The sequence below is a fragment of a genome, unplaced genomic scaffold (assembly GCF_019419815.1).
Source record: "Pyrus x bretschneideri cultivar Hongxiangsu unplaced genomic scaffold, Pyrus_bretschneideri_v1 Contig10, whole genome shotgun sequence".
In the NCBI taxonomy this organism is placed as follows: Eukaryota; Viridiplantae; Streptophyta; class Magnoliopsida; order Rosales; family Rosaceae; genus Pyrus; species Pyrus x bretschneideri.
In genome coordinates, this window is record NW_025999391.1 from 6,361,179 (window position 1) to 6,378,690 (window position 17,512).

Below are 17,512 nucleotides of genomic sequence, written 5' to 3' on the forward strand. Positions count from 1 at the left end.
ATGAAGGTGACGGAGCAGACGATCAAAGAATATTTGGGAGGCTCAAATCTTCAAATTGAAAATAGTTAATCTAAAATAAATATTTGAAATAGGCGCATGTTTAAGGAATATTTGGGGTGCTCAATGCAAAGCTTCAAACTCAAAGTAGTAGTGAATCTTAGAATAAATATTGGATATTATTAAATACCCAGAAATTATCATCATGGCATATTAATAAATATTGGGATAAAGAATATTTGGGATGTTGAAACCCTCAAACTTAAGACTGTATTTTTACTCAATATCCTTAGTTGATGGTAATGTTCATCATCCTATTTTATCACTTGATGAGTTTAAATTTTGAGATTTAGATCTACCAACTACATTGATTTAAGAAATTTAAACTCATACAATAGTGATAAATAAAATAGTGAGCAACACCATCATCTAAGGGTGGTAAGCAAAAATATTTCCCGAACTGAAAGCAGTAAATCTTATAATGAATGTTTGAATAGGTGCACGATTAAAGAATATTTGGAGTGCTGAAAGCAAAAGCCTCAACTCAAAGTAGTAGTGAAGAAGATATTGGGGATATTAATAAAAACCCAAAAATATTATCATCATGGCATATTAATAAGGTGGAATGCTAATGAGACTCTCTTAAAATAAGATTCTTCATAGATTTTCTGTCACGTCATATTTTAACATCAATTTCAGTACCAACATTATAAAATATTGTACAAAAAACATAAAATGATAGAAAGCCCAAATAAAATCTCACTTTCGAGAAAATTTCCGTTAATAAATATTGGGCTAAAGAATATTTGGGATGCTCAAAGCCTAATACTAAAAGTAGTAAATCTTATTTGAATAGGTCCATGATTGATGAACATTAAACATTTGGGTGGTGAAAGCAAAGCCTTAAATTCAAAGTAGCAGTGGATCTTAGAATAAATAATGGGATATTACTAAAATCCCAGAAACATTATCATGATGGCATCAGAGTCACATTCAATATTCTGATCAGAAATCCGGTAATCTCTCACTATATGAAGTGCAAACAAACAAATCTCTCTCTCTCTCTCTCTCTCTCTCTCTCTCTCTCTCTCTCTCACACACACACACACACACAATTAACAAATGGAATGTCTATTCATAATCTAACGTTTCCTTGCCTGATGAGATCCCCATCATGATATCATCAATAACCACAAAACCATGTCAATAATAATGATAATAATATTCTTTTTATCAACAAACATATTCTTTATCTCAAATCACACACACATGACTCCACAAAACATGTACATTATTTCATATACAAATAATATAGTTTGAAAAACTAATATATATATATATATATATATATATATATAAATGGAGCGCACCAAAATAATGAAGCTTTCAATATCCCAAAGTATCCTTCCTTAATTAGAATTATTTTAATTCTAAAAAAAAAAATCCAAACTAAAAGAAAATAAATATTATAAATAAATATTAAAAAATACGAGTAAAAGATCAATTGTCACACGTATGAACGTATTGCAAGAAACAAATAATAAATAAAGCATTGCACAAATTTTTTTTTTCGTCAAAGCATAAGCATTACACAAGATGGATTTTGTCTAATTGGCTAGAATAATGTGTATTCTTCTTCACTCAAGTTTAAATTATTTTTATAATTGAAATGGATTTAAAAAGTAAATTATCGCTTCTATTAAAAAATAAACTAAATAAACACATTTTCTGTTGCCATTTAGTACCACGGTCTAGTAACATTCATCTTTATATATAATTGAGAGATATTAAGTTCAATTCTTGTTAAAAATGAATTTAAACCATATTATTATTAGCCCAATTTGAAACTTAGACCACTCCATAAATAATATTGTGCGCCCAAAAAAAAAAAAAAAAACACATTTTCTGTTTTCATAAAGGAGAAAGTACACACTTAAATTTGGTTATTTTTTTGCCCGACACTTCCTCATTTAATTTGGCAGCAATATAAAGTAATTTCTCTCATTTTGGTCCCCCACTCCCATCCTTCTCCTTCTCCGTCCAGCTTTCTCAGTCGACAGTATATAAAGACCATCTCCCTTGCTAAGTTGGCATGTAGTGTTTAAAAAACTATATAATATAAAAGAGACGAAAACAAAACCCTTTACGAAGACTCTTTTTCTTCTCTCTCGACTCCTACGCGTTAAAACCCTCAGCTTTCTCTCAATTCTCATCGCCATTAACGTCTTCTCTCTGAATTTCAGTGTAAAATCTTTGTGGGTCTTGTCCAATTTTGCGTTTAGAGAGAGAGAGAGAGAGAGAGAGAGAGAGAGAGGCGGAGCTTGTTGGGCGACCTCCATAACAGGCTTGCCTCAGCACAAACCTTCATCGGTTCACGCCATTAAATCAAAATTTTCAGGCAAGTTTTCATTTTTTTTTTTTTGGTATTTTCCCATTGAAAGTTTTCGATTTTTTGTGCATCGTCTTTGTCCCCTTGTGTCTTTTTCTCTCTCTTTTCGAATTCTGTGTTGATAAAAATCTGTATCTGTTTGTTTCCACGTGCAATGTGTCTCTGCAGAAGTTTTATTTGAAAACCCAGATGGTGAAATGCCCTTCTCTGTCAAACGAATCCATCTCTTCTCCTCCTCTCACTTAGCAGCTCACCATCGACTCACTCTTTTCAATCGAATCCTGCACAGTTCTGCTACATCCAATTATGGGTCCCACTATCCTCCTCCATGGAGGCATCCCTTCGTCTTCTCCAGCAGCTCAGCAATCCTCAATTACCCTTTTGACAGCTCTGCAGGGTTTGCCTGTTTTGGAGCTCGCTTCAATTCTCATCAATTTGGTACTCTTTGTTGGGTTCCTCTGCATCCTCTTAGCTCGCCGAGTGTTTGGTTGTCTGAGTCGGATTAGAATCCTCAAGGATGATTCGGATTCGAATTTGAGCTCAATTCAGCGTAATAGTGCTGTGGATGGAGGAACTCAGGAGGTTAGAGTTGGCAGAGACTTTAAATTTTCGGTCTTTTGTTGCTTCTATGTGTTGTTTGTGCAAGTTTTGGTGTTGGGTTTTGATGGGGTTGGTCTGATAAGGGAGAGAAGTAATGGAAATGTTGTGGATTGGTCTGTGATGGTCTTGCCTGCTGCACAAGCTTTGGCTTGGTTCGTGCTGAGCTTTTCGGCTCTGCATTGTAAGTTCAAGGGATGTGAGAAATTCCCACTGCTTTTGAGGGTCTGGTGGTCTGTGTCATTTCTGATTTGCTTGTGCACTTTATATGTTGATGGGAGAGCTTTTGCAATCGAAGGATCGAAACACATGAGTTCTCATGTTGTGGCAAATCTCGCTGTGACACCGGCCCTAGCGTTTCTTTGTTTCGTTGCATGTAGGGGTGTTACTGGTATTCAAGTTTCTGGACAATCTGATCTTCAAGAGCCATTGCTTGAAGAAGAAGCAGGGTGTCTTAAGGTTAGCCCTTATCATGATGCTGGGCTTTTCAGCTTAGCCACACTGTCTTGGATGAACCCGCTTCTTTCAATTGGGGCAAAGAGACCGCTTGAGATCAAGGACATTCCCCTTCTTGCACCACAAGATCGAGCCAAAACTAATTATAAGATCTTGAATTCAAATTGGGAGAAAGTGAAGGCTGAAAACCGTTCAGGACAGCCTTCTTTAGCCTGGGCAATTCTCCGGTCCTTTTGGAAGGAGGCAGCTTGTAATGCTGTATTTGCTGGATTAAATACTCTTGTTTCATATGTGGGTCCGTTTATGATTAGCTATTTTGTTGATTATTTGGGGGGGATAGAGACTTTCCCTCATGAAGGGTATATCCTTGCCGGTACTTTCTTTGCAGCAAAGCTTGTTGAGACCTTAACAACCCGGCAGTGGTATCTTGGGGTAGACATTTTGGGTATGCATGTAAGATCAGCTCTAACGGCAATGGTATACCGAAAGGGACTCAGACTTTCCAGCTCGGCCAAGCAAAGTCACACTAGTGGAGAGATTGTTAACTACATGGCTGTTGATGTGCAAAGGATAGGGGACTACTCTTGGTATCTCCAGGACATGTGGATGCTTCCTATGCAAATTATTCTCGCCCTTGCAATTTTGTACAAGAATGTTGGAATCGCTTCTGTTGCGACATTGATTGCCACCATTATCTCCATTGTTCTTACTGTTCCGGTGGCAAAGATACAAGAAGAATATCAAGACAAGTTGATGACTGCCAAGGATGAAAGAATGAGGAAGACTTCAGAGTGCCTGCGAAACATGAGGATTCTCAAGTTGCAAGCTTGGGAGGACCGGTACCGATTGCAGTTAGAGGAGATGCGTGGTGTGGAGTTCAAGTGGCTACGCAAAGCTCTCTACTCTCAAGCTTTTATTACATTCATGTTCTGGAGCTCACCTATATTTGTTTCAGCCGTAACTTTTGGCACCTCTATATTCTTGGGTCACCAGCTGACTGCGGGTGGTGTTCTTTCTGCTCTAGCGACTTTCAGGATACTCCAAGAACCACTCAGGAATTTCCCTGACCTTGTATCAATGATGGCACAGACAAAAGTTTCCCTTGATCGAATTTCTGGATTCCTGCAGGAGGAAGAGTTGCAGGAGGACGCAACAATTGTCCTGCCACGAGGCATCTCAACCACGTCAATAGAAATTGAAGATGGTGTCTTTTGCTGGGACCCTTCCTCTCCCAGGCCAACATTATCAGGAATAAAGATGAAAGTGGAAAGAGGGATGCGTGTGGCTGTTTGTGGAATGGTTGGTGCTGGCAAGTCAAGCTTTCTCTCTTGCATCCTTGGTGAGATCCCAAAAATCTCCGGTGAAGTAAGTTGGTATTTTAGAACTTCGTTCTGTTTTATATCTCACGTTTCCTTTCCTTTCAAGGTTGTTTTTTTTCCTATGATGATTATTAAGTGATAATATTCCCAATACTTGTTTTTTGCCATATCATTTCAGGTAAGGCTATGTGGTACTGCTGCTTATGTTCCTCAGTCAGCATGGATACAGTCTGGAAATATTGAAGAAAATATTCTTTTTGGTAGCCCAATGGATAAACCAAAGTACAAGAAGGTTATCCATGCTTGTTCACTGAAAAAGGATTTGGAGCTTTTCTCACATGGAGACCAGACCATAATCGGTGATAGGGGTATAAATCTGAGTGGTGGCCAGAAGCAACGTGTGCAGCTCGCAAGGGCACTGTATCAAGATGCTGACATTTATTTACTTGATGACCCCTTTAGTGCAGTTGATGCACACACTGGGTCAGAGTTGTTTAAGGTTAGTATTGCTGATAGTATCACTGATATCACAATTCAATTGAAGTGATACATATATTTTATTTTTGGTTGATGGCTAAGTATATTTTATGGGGGTGATGCAGGAATACATATTGACAGCATTAGAAGATAAAACTGTGGTCTTTGTGACCCATCAAGTTGAATTTCTGCCCGCTGCTGATTTGATACTGGTACAGTCTTTAAAAAAAACCTTTAATATATTATTTCTGAGATGAAAGGTCCATATTGGCATCTATAGTCTGTAGCTTATGTGTATAAGCCGAGTCACACATTAGCAGTTGCACCGTGACTGTTGGTCTTGGAGAATCTTTACTTATGTTGTTTCTTTCGTTTATTTCAACACTTCGTATTTTCTTTTACCTTCTCTTTTCCGCACTTTCTACTTCCCTTTCCATTTATTCCAATTTAGTTTGCTATATTTGACTTTGTATGTTCTATTTTGTGTGCTTTTGAGAAGAAGTCTGTAACCTTCATTTTCTGTATCTGTAGGTTCTTAAAGGAGGGCGCATCATACAGGCAGGAAAATATGATGATCTTTTACAGGCAGGAACTGATTTCAAATCACTAGTCTCAGCTCACCATGAAGCAATTGAAGCTATGGATATTCCCAGTAACTCATCGGGAGATTCAGATCAAAGCTTGTGTCTGGATACTGGGCTCCGAAAAAATTGTGATAAACCTAGCAGTAGTGTTGACTGTTTGGCAAAGGAAGTGCAAGAAGGTGTGTCAGCTTCAGAGCAGAAAGCAATTAAAGAGAAAAAGAAAGCAAAGCGCTCAAGAAAAAAGCAGCTTGTCCAAGAAGAGGAAAGGGTAAGAGGAAGGGTCAGCATGAAAGTCTACTTTTCGTATATGGCTGCAGCGTATAAAGGATTGCTGATTCCACCCATAATCATTGCACAAACAGTATTTCAGTTTCTTCAAATTGCTAGTAGTTGGTGGATGGCTTGGGCAAATCCCCAAACAGAAGTAGACCAACCGAAAGTGAGTTCGATGGTCCTTCTTTGTGTTTACATGGCCCTTGCATTCGGAAGCTCTTGGTTTATATTTGTTAGGGCTGTTTTGGTAGCTACGTTTGGTCTAGCGGCTGCTCAGAAATTGTTTGTGAAAATGCTTAGAAGTGTGTTCCGGGCACCAATGTGTTTCTTTGACTCTACTCCTGCTGGACGGATCTTGAATCGTGTAAGTCTCTCATTTCCGGAATTCAAGTGATTTTTTGTTTGTGAAAAATACCTAATTCACTACCTTCCGTTTGCATATATAATTATTGAATTGTTTGTTTTCTATAGGTATCAATTGATCAAAGTGTGGTGGATCTTGATATTCCTTTTAGACTTGGTGGGTTCGCTTCAACGACAATACAACTTATTGGTATTGTTGGTGTGATGACAACAGTTACCTGGCAAGTTTTGCTGCTTGTTATTCCTATGGCCATTGCTTGTTTGTGGATGCAGGTACTTAAATTTTTTGCTCTGAATTTGTTGTTTTAATAATTTAGAAAACTGAAGATAAAAATATAAAGGATGTTGCTCACTGTTAATTTCGCATACGATTACATATATATTTTTGTTTCAAATTCTGTAATATTTATATAACTATACATTAGCTGAGTACTATTTTCCATCTTTAAGTTGCTACTGGAAAAGCGTTTAAATCGTGGTGATCAATTTCATCACTTTGAGAAACCTTATTGTTTGTCTTTTTGTCACGTTGTGTATATACATCTTTGAGCTAATTACTTTATGATATTAAACCTACTTTATTGTACCTGAATGTGAGCATTCTTTGATACAGAAATACTACATGGCTTCATCAAGGGAACTGGTCCGAATTGTTAGCATCCAGAAGTCTCCAATTATCCATCTTTTTGGCGAGTCAATTGCTGGAGCTGCCACTATAAGAGGATTTGGACAAGAAAAAAGGTTCATGAAGAGGAACCTTTATCTTCTTGATTGTTTTGCTCGCCCTTTCTTCTGCAGTATTGCAGCTATTGAATGGCTCTGTCTGCGCATGGAATTACTCTCAACTTTTGTATTCGCTTTCTGCATGATTCTACTTGTGAGCTTTCCACATGGGAGTATTGATCCAAGTAAGTTCGTGTCCTATACTATTATCTGTATGTTGTCATGAAATCTGAGTCCTGTTAAAACATGACTTGAATATGAAATAGCATTGCCATTCTTAAGGCAAGTCGTATATTTGCTTGGTCTGAATGATTGCTTCCATTTTGAAGCGTACAAAATATTTGAAAATTCTTTGACTTGGTTTATGTGGGAGTGGGAGTATCTATGACATGGTATCTCTTACATGTTAACCTGATTGAATCTCTGAGCTCATAATTTTCAACCATCATATGTTATACGATTTATTTTGGTTTCGCATTTAGCAGTGTGCTTTGATGTGCATAAAGCATTGTAATTTAAAAAAAAAAAGAAAAGAAAAAAGTTCCCTTTCTGCTAGCTTAAGAACATTAAGCAGGTCTGAGAACTGGATTAGTGTTGATGTAGTCTAAATTTTAGTCGCACAACATAATTTGGATGATTAAATGGCTTGATGGGACAATGACAAAGGAGTAGAATTTTCAGATTATGACAAAATGCCACATCTAATTGTAATTCGTTTTTCCATGTAGGCATGGCTGGCCTTGCTGTCACATATGGTCTGAATTTAAATGCACGCCTATCACGATGGATACTTAGCTTTTGCAAGCTTGAAAACAAAATTATTTCTATTGAAAGGATATATCAGTACAGTCAAATCCCAAGTGAAGCTCCATCCGTTATTGAGGATTCTCAACCTCCATCTACATGGCCAGAGAATGGAGCAATTGACATAATTGATTTAAAGGTATGCTGCCTGCAGTTCACAGGTTTTATTATGCTTATGCTTAATTTTGTGAACAATGTGCAAGTTCAATAAAAATCAAGTATTGCAATTGAATTACGCAATGATAACAGTTTTGCTTCCTCCTTGTTTCCTTTGAAGGTTCGCTACAAGGAAAATCTTCCTGTTGTCCTTCATGGGGTTACTTGTAGTTTTCCCGGTGGAAAGAATATTGGAATTGTTGGGCGTACTGGAAGTGGTAAATCTACTTTGATCCAGGCATTATTTCGACTAATTGAACCATCAGCTGGGAGGATCCTTATAGACAATGTTGATATTTCGACAATTGGTCTTCATGATCTCCGAAGTCGTCTCAGTATCATTCCCCAGGATCCTACCTTATTTGAAGGGACCATTAGGCTCAATCTTGATCCCCTTGAAGAGCATTTGGATCATGAAATTTGGCAGGTTTGATTACGGTTGCATATCCTATCTTTTTCATTTTGGAATATGACTACATCCTCTGGGACTCAAACAATTTTTTTATTACCTAAGCCAGCGTTTTTCAAGAATTTGTACATGCGTGTATTATACACATAGTTCGTAACTAGGGTTACTTTATTTGGTACAGGCACTTGACAAGTCTCAGCTTGGAGACATAATCCGTGAAAAGGAGAAAAAGCTTGATGCACCAGGTATGAGTTAAATCTCTTACACATCCGACCCTCTAAACAAAGAAAACTAGAATGTCTTGGTTTGGGTATGGCTACCAATGAGTCGGATTTTTGTGTTAAAATTGCAGTACTGGAAAATGGAGATAATTGGAGTGTGGGTCAGCGGCAACTGGTATCTCTCGGAAGAGCATTGCTTAAGCAGGCAAAAATATTGGTGCTTGATGAAGCGACAGCATCGGTTGATACAGCTACAGACAATCTTATCCAGAAAATTATTCGAACAGAGTTTAAGAACTGTACTGTGTGCACGATTGCACATCGTATCCCAACCGTCATTGATAGTGATCTAGTGCTGGTACTCAGTGATGGTAAGTAAAATGATTCGTTATGAATTCCATACACACCTATTCATCAATAGAAGAAAAATGTTCGAGTTTTCATATGGTCCTTTGCATGTAACTGCATTGAACTAGATATTATGTGACATGATTCTGCTTTTCTTTTGGGAAAGGTTATGTTTGGTGCTTTTGGGAGGTTTTATGAGGACCCATAGAATGCTTATTAACCTAGATATTTGATGTTTTTGCAGGTCGAGTGGCAGAGTTTGATACTCCGATACGACTATTAGAAGATAAGTCATCCATGTTTCTAAAATTGGTAACAGAGTATTCATCTAGGTCGAGTGGCATACCAGAATTTTGATTCAGATGTCATGGCTGAGAACCTTTGATTCAAAGGCAGCAGCAGCAAGAGCAGATGATACAAAACAAGACAGTTGATGCCGCGTTCCTTGCTGGTGCTGCTGCATTCAGAAAGTTTAAAGATAAATGGGAAAGGACAAAGGTGCGTGCCATTTTTATCAATCCAAACCCCCATTTGAGGAAAGCTGTTTCTGATTCATCCCCAAGCCAAATCGGGGAATTCTTTCACGGTCGTCAGACAAATAAGTTGGGTTGATGAGAGCTGTAATAAAATACGCGGAAGAGGCAACGACACGAGTAGATTTGTGCTTAATCATGTTCAATAATGTAGTTAGGGAATAGGTGCAGCTGGGTTAGTCAATGTTTTTGGTCTCAAGGGAAGATGGGTCAATGTTTGTTCCACAATTTTTGATGTCAAAAGAGCAATCCTAATGCTAGAAACTTAATCCCACATTTTTGTTCTTGTTTCTTCACATACTACTCTGTTTTGATACATGACACTGTGACTATGGATCATGAAGATTACATGTTCAAATTAAATAAATTGTTGACATTATCAACTTGGTATGTTATGTTAAACTACCGTATGCTCCACCGGAAATTAAATCGCTTATTCAAATTAACAGTTTGACAATATAACATGTTAAACCACTTACACGTGTACTTCCTTATGCTTTTTGAGTTGAAAATGCCAATTCTTAAATAGTCAAAGTAATGATGGAGTACATAGGTTCATAGCACCAATATGTATGATCCTAACCATGTACCATTACCAGTAGAAAACTGATGCTGTGTTAAAATATAAACACAATTGAGCGAAAATTAAATTAGTTATTTAAATTAACAGTCTGACAACATAATATGTTAAAATTTTTACAAGAGAAATTCTATCGTGAAGTGATCGTGATTCCATGTTCAAACTGATGGATGTTTAACATTATCAAGTTGGTATGTTATGCAAAACTATTGTACACAGTAGTGAAAATTAAATCACTTGTCTAGATTAACAGTCTGACAACATAACATGTTTAAACTATTTGACAAACAAAGTCCATTCGATTCAGTTATTCAAATTGACATCTTGACAACATATAATGGTAACGTGGGTGTATTTTCTTATGCTTTCGAGATTAAACCCGCTTCTATAGAATTCAAAGTATAATGTCACTTTTTTAATTTAATTCAGAAAAACAAAATTTAAAAAAAAGAAAAAAGAAGAAGAAGAAGAAGAAGAAGTGGGCCATATGTAGAGAGCCCAAAGTTTATCATGGCCCAAACCAAAGTAAGCATATGCCCGACTCCCAACCGATCCTACCCATCTTCTTCATCCAACAGGTCTCTCTCTCTCTCCTTTCTCTCTCTAGCTCTCTCTGAAGAACCTGCAGCTGAGAGCACGATGCAGGCCGTCTCGAAGCGCGTTGGGCGCCAGTATCTGACCCAATCATCTTCCATCTCGTCGCTCAAGTCAATCTATCCCCTTTCCGATCACTGTAAAAATCCTCATTTCTCTCCATTTCTAGGGTTTGATTTTCAAATTCCCCCTAATTTGGTGGTCTCAATTTGTCAATTTTGTAGATTATGGAGCTGATCGTCCAAAATACGGATCTACCCTCGCCACCAAGGGAGTGGGGCACCTTGTGCGCAAGGGCACAGGTGGAAGATCATCTGTTAGGTAGCCCTCCAATTTTTCATTTCTCGTTACGCGTCAATCAGTCTGGAAAGTTGAAGCGTTTTGTTGTTACTCCATTTGTTTTCTTAGAAAATGTAGGAAAAGTTAGAACATTTTGTCGAAATTGATTTTACTGCATTGAATATTATTGAAAGAGTTAGAATGTTTAATTGTTGTTGTTACGTTAGTTTTCGGGGAAAATGTAGGAAAAGTAAACCTTTTGTTGAAGTTATTTCTTTTATCGAATGTATGAACTATATGAGCCCATTAGGGTAGGATAGATTTCTTATATTTTTCTCAGTAAGTAAAGTTGTCATTGGAGATGGAATGCAACTTTTAAGAAGCTAATAACCAGCTGAATTCTTGAGAAAACAAAAATGTTTTATGAATGTGCCGCGTGAAGAGTGAAGGTAATGTGCTAATAATGCTTTAACTATACGGATAGAGAAAACCCAGCAAACATAGATATCGAAACTCGGTTGTACGTGTTTCACATGAATGTGTTGTTTATGTTATTTGGAAAATAATCTGTCTTTTTTCAGTGGCATTGTTGCTGCAGTCTTTGGATCTACAGGGTTCCTTGGGCGTTATCTTGTGCAACAACTTGGTGAGCCAACTGTCAAAAAATGCTTTTAATTGGAATTCCATTGAATTGCGTGTATGCATTGTTTCAGACTGTGATTGTTATGATTGAGAACATTTCTAGTAGGTGATTGTTGGACTGAACTTGATCTGGGGAAGTGTGATTTTGTATTTTATACTTGAAAAAATGACAGAAGTATAATGGGTTGTTTGGCATTTACCTTGAGGATAATTTATAGTTTTCAAAAATCGGATTCAAGAAGAATACCAAACATCCCTTAAGTGTTTATAGTATGTGTCATGCATGCTTGTGCTGATTCTTTACTTCTCTTCCAGCCAAAATGGGAAGTCAGGTGTTAGTTCCTTTCCGTGGTTCTGAAGACTCCCATCGTCACCTCAAGTTAATGGGGGATTTGGGACAGGTAGGGTAATCTTTGCTGTTTCTTAGTTACTGTTCCTTCTTGACTGGGGAAGTAATTTTTCTCCATTCTTCAATTATTATGTTTCTGATGTTCTCACGCTTCACTTACTCAGATTGTACCAATGAAATACAATCCGCGAGATGAAGATTCAATTAAGGCAGTCATGGCAAAAGCAAACGTGGTTATCAATCTCATAGGTATGCATTCTTGACTCGTGACTTTATATATTAAAGATACTTTAATCTTTGGATTCAATGAAGGAACACTTTGTAGCTTGGCAGGGAGGGATTATGAGACAAGAAACTTTAGCTTTGAGGAAGTGAATCATTCCATGGCGCAACAACTGGCAACGGTAGGTATCCTGCATTGACATTCATGACATTATTTTCAGTTCCTGTGCTGCTTCTGATCCTACTGCCATCTACTTCTCTTAAAAGTTGGCTCCCAAAGCATCATCCTTAACAAAAATAGTACCCTTAACAAAAATAGTAAAAAAGTGTTTATCAAGATTATTTTGCCACAGTTACGATAGTTTGTTGTGTATAATACACTTCTACACACAAGTTGCAGTCTACGATGCAGCTATTTAGCCTGCTTGCAATTGGACTTTTCTTTCAGCATAGATAGAAGTGTCTTTCGGGATCTGAAATTCTGTTCAATATCCAGTTAGTGGAGATATAAAAGTTGGATGTCATTTATTCAGGTTTTGTTGTTAGACACATATCAGTCTTCTTTTTAATCTCTATATTTCCGCTAGATTTCCAAAGAACATGGGGGTATCATGAGATTTATTCAAGTTTCTTGCTTGGGGGCATCTTCCTCGTCTCCCTCCAGATTCCTAAGGACTAAAGCTGCTGCAGAGGAAGCTGTTTTAAGTGAATTGCCTGAGGTAGAGTTATTTCCTTTCCTTCTTGTATGTTGGCATGCTTATTTAAGGAGCAGTGTCTAACATTCACTTTCATCAATAGGCCACCATTTTGAGACCTGCTGTGATGGTTGGTACTGAGGATCGGATTTTGAATCGCTGGGCCTTTTTTGCAAAAAAATATGGCTTTCTTCCACTTGTTGGGGATGGATCTACTAAGTATGTTTTCAATCTATCAATTGAATGCCAATTTATTTTAATTTTTCAAATTTTGTAATTTAACAACGTTGCTCATGCGCATATCTTTTTCTTAACCTTCATTGGATGTTTTGTTTGCAATAACTTCCACGCAGATTCCAACCCGTGTATGTTGTTGATGTTGCTGGGGCAATCGTGGCAGCCTTGAAAGATGATGGTACCAGCATGGGAAAAATTTATGAACTTGGTGGGCCTGAGGTCTTTACAATGCATCAATTGGTAATTTCCCATCTGTAAGTTGTTTTGCATTGACATGAAATTTCTTTTACTAAGCACCCAAGGACTGCAGGCAGAGCTTATGTTTGATACAATCCGTGAATGGCCTCGCTACGTGAAGGTTCCTCTCCCAATTGCAAAGGTAAACAGTTAATCTTGATAATGCAAGTGTGTTTGGTTGCCAAGAGTAATCAGTAATTGGTCGTAAGAGCCCAGCCCAACCCCTCCCCCCACACCAAAATAAATGTGATGGAGTTACTTCATATTGTTTAATGATCATTTTTTGTGTATATGTTTATAACCACGTCAGTTGCCTGGTCCCAATATCCTAGGTGCATGCCTCTGTATGCCTTTATTATTTTATCAACTTGACCTCCAATGTTTATGATTTGATCGTTCCAGGCAATAGGTAGCTCCACGAGAAATATTGCTTAACAAAGTTCCGTTTCCATTACCTAATCCTGAAATCTTCAACCGAGATCAAATCCTTGCCCAAGCTACAGATACACTCGTGTCAGAAAATGGTAAGTTCAATAAATTTTAGGATGTGGTAGTTCCTTCTTCCCCTTTTTTTTGACCTATGATTGGTAAGTTTTCTCATTTTCTCAATTTCGCAATTTTGTGGTGCGCCTTGTAGCTTTGACATTCAGTGATCTTGGACTTGTGCCCCATAAGCTGAAGGGTTACCCTATTGAGTTTCTTATTCAATTTCGCAAGGGTGGCCCAAATTACGGTTCTACAGTCAGTGAAAGAGTGTCTCCAGATGCTTGGCCATGAGTCTCTCAGGCTTTCTAATTTCCAAATGCTTTTCAAGTCCGCAGTGCAACCCACTTGCAAACTTGTAATCAGGTTAGGGTTGCAGGACGTATGCTTCATCTTTCTTTCTGTTTTTTCTCTCTTTCCCGATCCAAACTTCTGTTTCCTTTCGTTGTGGTATTCCAGTATAATTGTATTAATAGTACGATTGTCAACGATTTGTATGACAGGTTTTCAGAGTGGGTTGCTTCTTAGAGAAATAGTAGGAAGAAATAAAAGATATGGAGAGTTATTCTTTTCTAGCTTCGTATCTGTCACCATCGACCGAATTTCAACCATTTGTAATTCCAGCACATCTGGCATCATTTTGTTGTGCTTGTTCATAAGCCCTGAGCCATGAAGGGAATTTGATGCATCTTTTTATCTGTTTTCGTCTGACATGCGTCCTCAAGTAGTGGGATGGGGAAAATGATGAGAGTTTTGTTGTCTTTAAATATTACCCTTCATAATTTAAAATTTATAGATTCTGTTTCATAGTTTTCTTTGCATCTCAATTAATTAAATAAAACAATCGATGCATAATAAAACATGAGAAAATTATATAAAAATGAACTATGATGAAAGTATGCGGAATGCTTTATAATCTAATTTCGCAGAATTAGCGGTATTTTTGTGATCTATAACACTTTCTAATGAAAATTTGGGTTGTGGTTAGTTGGTCAGGTTCGTGTGCTTGCTCTCTTGCACTAAATACCAGATCTCGATTGAAATAAATATTGCATTGTAAAAGAAAATAGCACTATTTAGTGTGAAATGAAAGGCAATTCGCTTCTTAAAATTCTAGTTAGGCTTAAAGTCGTTCAACAAGGAATAATTGGCTTTTCTTGGAAAGTCTATATACCAAACTCATAATGCAAGCAAAGGAAGCAAGAGCCAAGGAGCAGGATTTGGAATTATATAGTCTGGAAAATAGCTTGACGGAGCCACAAAACACGTTATGGAACCAAATGCAGACCGTGGCTTCTTCGAACGCATCAACTTAGAAGGGAAGAACACCGGCGCATCATTTTCCATACGTCCGGGCATCGGAGCTGAATCGCACTCGAGTGACTGTTGCTGCATCAACATTTATATAAACAACAATGTTCAGGGAGCCAACAGTTCAGTTTTGCACGGGAGTTGTGTGAAAATGAAGGATCCGGGAGTTTACTTGTTCTTTGGTGACGTCAAGTTCTCTAAGTCGTTTCTATTAAGAACAAACAAGGCGAAGAGAAAGCGAAAGAAGAAGAGAAAGGAAACCCTATCTGGTTCAAAGCAGCTAGGGTTTTGGCCCACGTTTTTATTTGTATTTATTCCATTCCTCTATTTCTTTCATTGTTTTGTCCATAACTGTTTGAGATTTTAGTGCTAATTCTTTTGTTTGTGGGAATTTAATCTTTTGCCGACATACAAATAATACGTCCAAAATTTAAAAGGCAAGAAAAAATATGCTGTAGTTCTCAAGTTGTGAAGGATACAGAAGGAAGAACTCGATAACTCAGTGATTGGTGCTCACTGAAGACTCCAGGATATTGCATGTAAAGTTCTACGTTAGTCGGCAAGCTAATATTATAAAGTACTCCTGCAGATCGTACTTTTACTTGATTGTTTATTTGTGTGGTTGGAGCATGTGGATTCCTTTTTCCTCTTCACCGACGATTTTTTCGATTACTTTCACTCGGGTAAGTTTTTTATGTTTTTTAAGAAATCCTCCTCTATGGACACTTAAATTTAATTCACATTGTAGACTTACATGTTTATATATCTGTTGAAATGTCATTTTCCTCGTCCAGATCATTCGATATTTTATTACAAAAGTCAAAATGTTAGACATCTGGAAACATTTGAGCTCAGAATATCTCCCTTGTCCAGATCATTAGATCCATCGAGAATATAACAATCGATCAGTACACGGATACTAAGTCATAAAATGAATAAGAGCTTCCTTACATGCTGGGATGCAATTGCATATAGCTTTAGCCAGCTGCTTGAATAAACAATGCACCTCAACACTTACATATATAATAAAGGATATGAAGCATATTTCCCCAACAGTCCTTTTTTTTTTCCTGGTGAGAAAAATATGCAGTGAGTACTAGTCAATTTGCTTGATTAGTCCTTGTAGTTCTAGAATTGTCGAGCCCTCTTATTCATTGGAGGAAACAATAAGTTATCAAACCTAACAAAATATATCATGTTCATGTAAGGAAATATCATGTGTGGTTTATAAATTAAAGAATGGACCACCATGCTTCATAGCATTCACATTGTTATGAGATTAAATTCGGATTGGATTCGGATAAATGAAGTTCCTCACAGATAAGCTTCTCAAAATGAATGCTAAAAAAATACTTCCAAGAGCCGTTTCGATTTAAAAAAAAAAAAAAAAAAAAAAACTTTGGAATTAACTTTTTTATCACTGTTACTGCATTATAAGGATGAGCGAATTTACATAGAGATTTGGATGGTCCTGGAACCCTTCAAAAGTCGAAAAAATGCATGTAAAGGTCCTTCAAATGTTTGATACGAGACTTTTTGTGCCTATCAAGTATTTGATACACTGCATTCTATAATTCAGTAGCATTTGGCAAGACATGACGATAACAGTACTCGACATGAGGTCTTGACATTACTCACATATTGCTTTGGCATTTGTTGATATAAACACGGATGACAATAGGTCCATCAAATAATTGATAAACCCTAAATGTTTTACAGTCATCCCCAAAATTAAATTCTTGAATTCGTCACTGGCTATAAACAATGAATATCATGTTGTTTGATTTAGAGTATTTCTCACTAATATAATAAGTTTTCTTATGGTGACTAAACTAATTAAATAACAAATTAAAGGGGTTTCCTCAATAATCAAAAAAGGTATATTGCTAAAGGCACATTAGTGTAGGTAATCACCTATTTTATTGTTTTAATAGAATAAAAGGGCTTCTGAGTAAATTATTATCCTTTCCTTGCTCCCATCAATTGTGCAACACTAAAGCTAAATTAATTAATTAAATATTGATTGCGTTTACTATCGTCATTGCACCATACATGTGATGAGCATCTGAAAATCATTAAAAGAAAGATAATATTTGTATATTTTTACGAGGAATGTACATGTTCTACTCTTTTGCTAATAACATATTTTCAGTTGTATAAATTCAACAATAGAATCGTTCAAGTTCTTAATTACTCTTTGCAAATAACATATTTTCATTGTATAAATTCTACAA

General features: G+C 37.0%; 2 protein-coding genes across 3 annotated transcripts; both read left to right on the top strand.

The window, feature by feature from the left end:
• Nucleotides 1-2,554: 2,554 nt before the first annotated feature.
• LOC103959943 (ABC transporter C family member 5) lies at nt 2,555-10,032 on the top strand. The gene is made up of 11 exons (XM_018650565.2): nt 2,555-4,804; nt 4,937-5,257; nt 5,361-5,447; nt 5,767-6,456; nt 6,564-6,728; nt 7,069-7,363; nt 7,907-8,121; nt 8,260-8,565; nt 8,729-8,792; nt 8,900-9,139; nt 9,361-10,032. Exons 1-11 carry the CDS (start codon nt 2,693-2,695, stop codon nt 9,471-9,473), a joined length of 4,608 nt encoding a protein of 1,535 aa, XP_018506081.2. The 5' UTR covers nt 2,555-2,692; the 3' UTR covers nt 9,474-10,032.
• A 747-nt stretch (nt 10,033-10,779) lies between these two features.
• LOC103959929 (NADH dehydrogenase [ubiquinone] 1 alpha subcomplex subunit 9, mitochondrial) lies at nt 10,780-14,774 on the top strand. 2 transcript variants are annotated; one of them, XM_048567611.1, is made up of 13 exons: nt 10,780-10,962; nt 11,048-11,144; nt 11,684-11,748; nt 12,060-12,145; nt 12,258-12,342; nt 12,427-12,497; nt 12,903-13,034; nt 13,114-13,229; nt 13,364-13,487; nt 13,558-13,626; nt 13,894-14,008; nt 14,122-14,333; nt 14,471-14,774. In XM_048567611.1, the coding sequence occupies exons 1-12, from the start codon at nt 10,869-10,871 to the stop codon at nt 14,259-14,261; spliced, it is 1,194 nt and encodes a 397-aa protein (XP_048423568.1). In that variant the 5' UTR covers nt 10,780-10,868; the 3' UTR covers nt 14,262-14,333; nt 14,471-14,774. The 2 variants fall into 2 exon arrangements, with proteins under 2 accessions (XP_048423568.1, XP_048423557.1); XM_048567600.1 differs by lacking the exon at nt 14,471-14,774 and having other exon boundaries at nt 10,782-10,962; nt 13,887-14,008; nt 14,122-14,287.
• Nucleotides 14,775-17,512: the final 2,738 nt, after the last annotated feature.

Bases quoted from the DNA above. Each gene is read 5' to 3' on its own strand.
- LOC103959943 (XM_018650565.2), top strand. From the start codon at position 2,693: ATGGGTCCCACTATCCTCCTCCATGGAGGCATCCCTTCGTCTTCTCCA. The intron at 6,457-6,563 runs GTAAGTCTCTCA...TGTTTTCTATAG, and splicing joins CTGGACGGATCTTGAATCGT to GTATCAATTGATCAAAGTGT. The intron at 8,793-8,899 runs GTATGAGTTAAA...TTAAAATTGCAG, and splicing joins GAAAAAGCTTGATGCACCAG to TACTGGAAAATGGAGATAAT.
- LOC103959929 (XM_048567611.1), top strand. From the start codon at position 10,869: ATGCAGGCCGTCTCGAAGCGCGTTGGGCGCCAGTATCTGACCCAATCA. The intron at 12,498-12,902 runs GTAGGTATCCTG...TATTTCCGCTAG, and splicing joins TGGCGCAACAACTGGCAACG to ATTTCCAAAGAACATGGGGG. The intron at 13,488-13,557 runs GTAATTTCCCAT...CAAGGACTGCAG, and splicing joins TCTTTACAATGCATCAATTG to GCAGAGCTTATGTTTGATAC.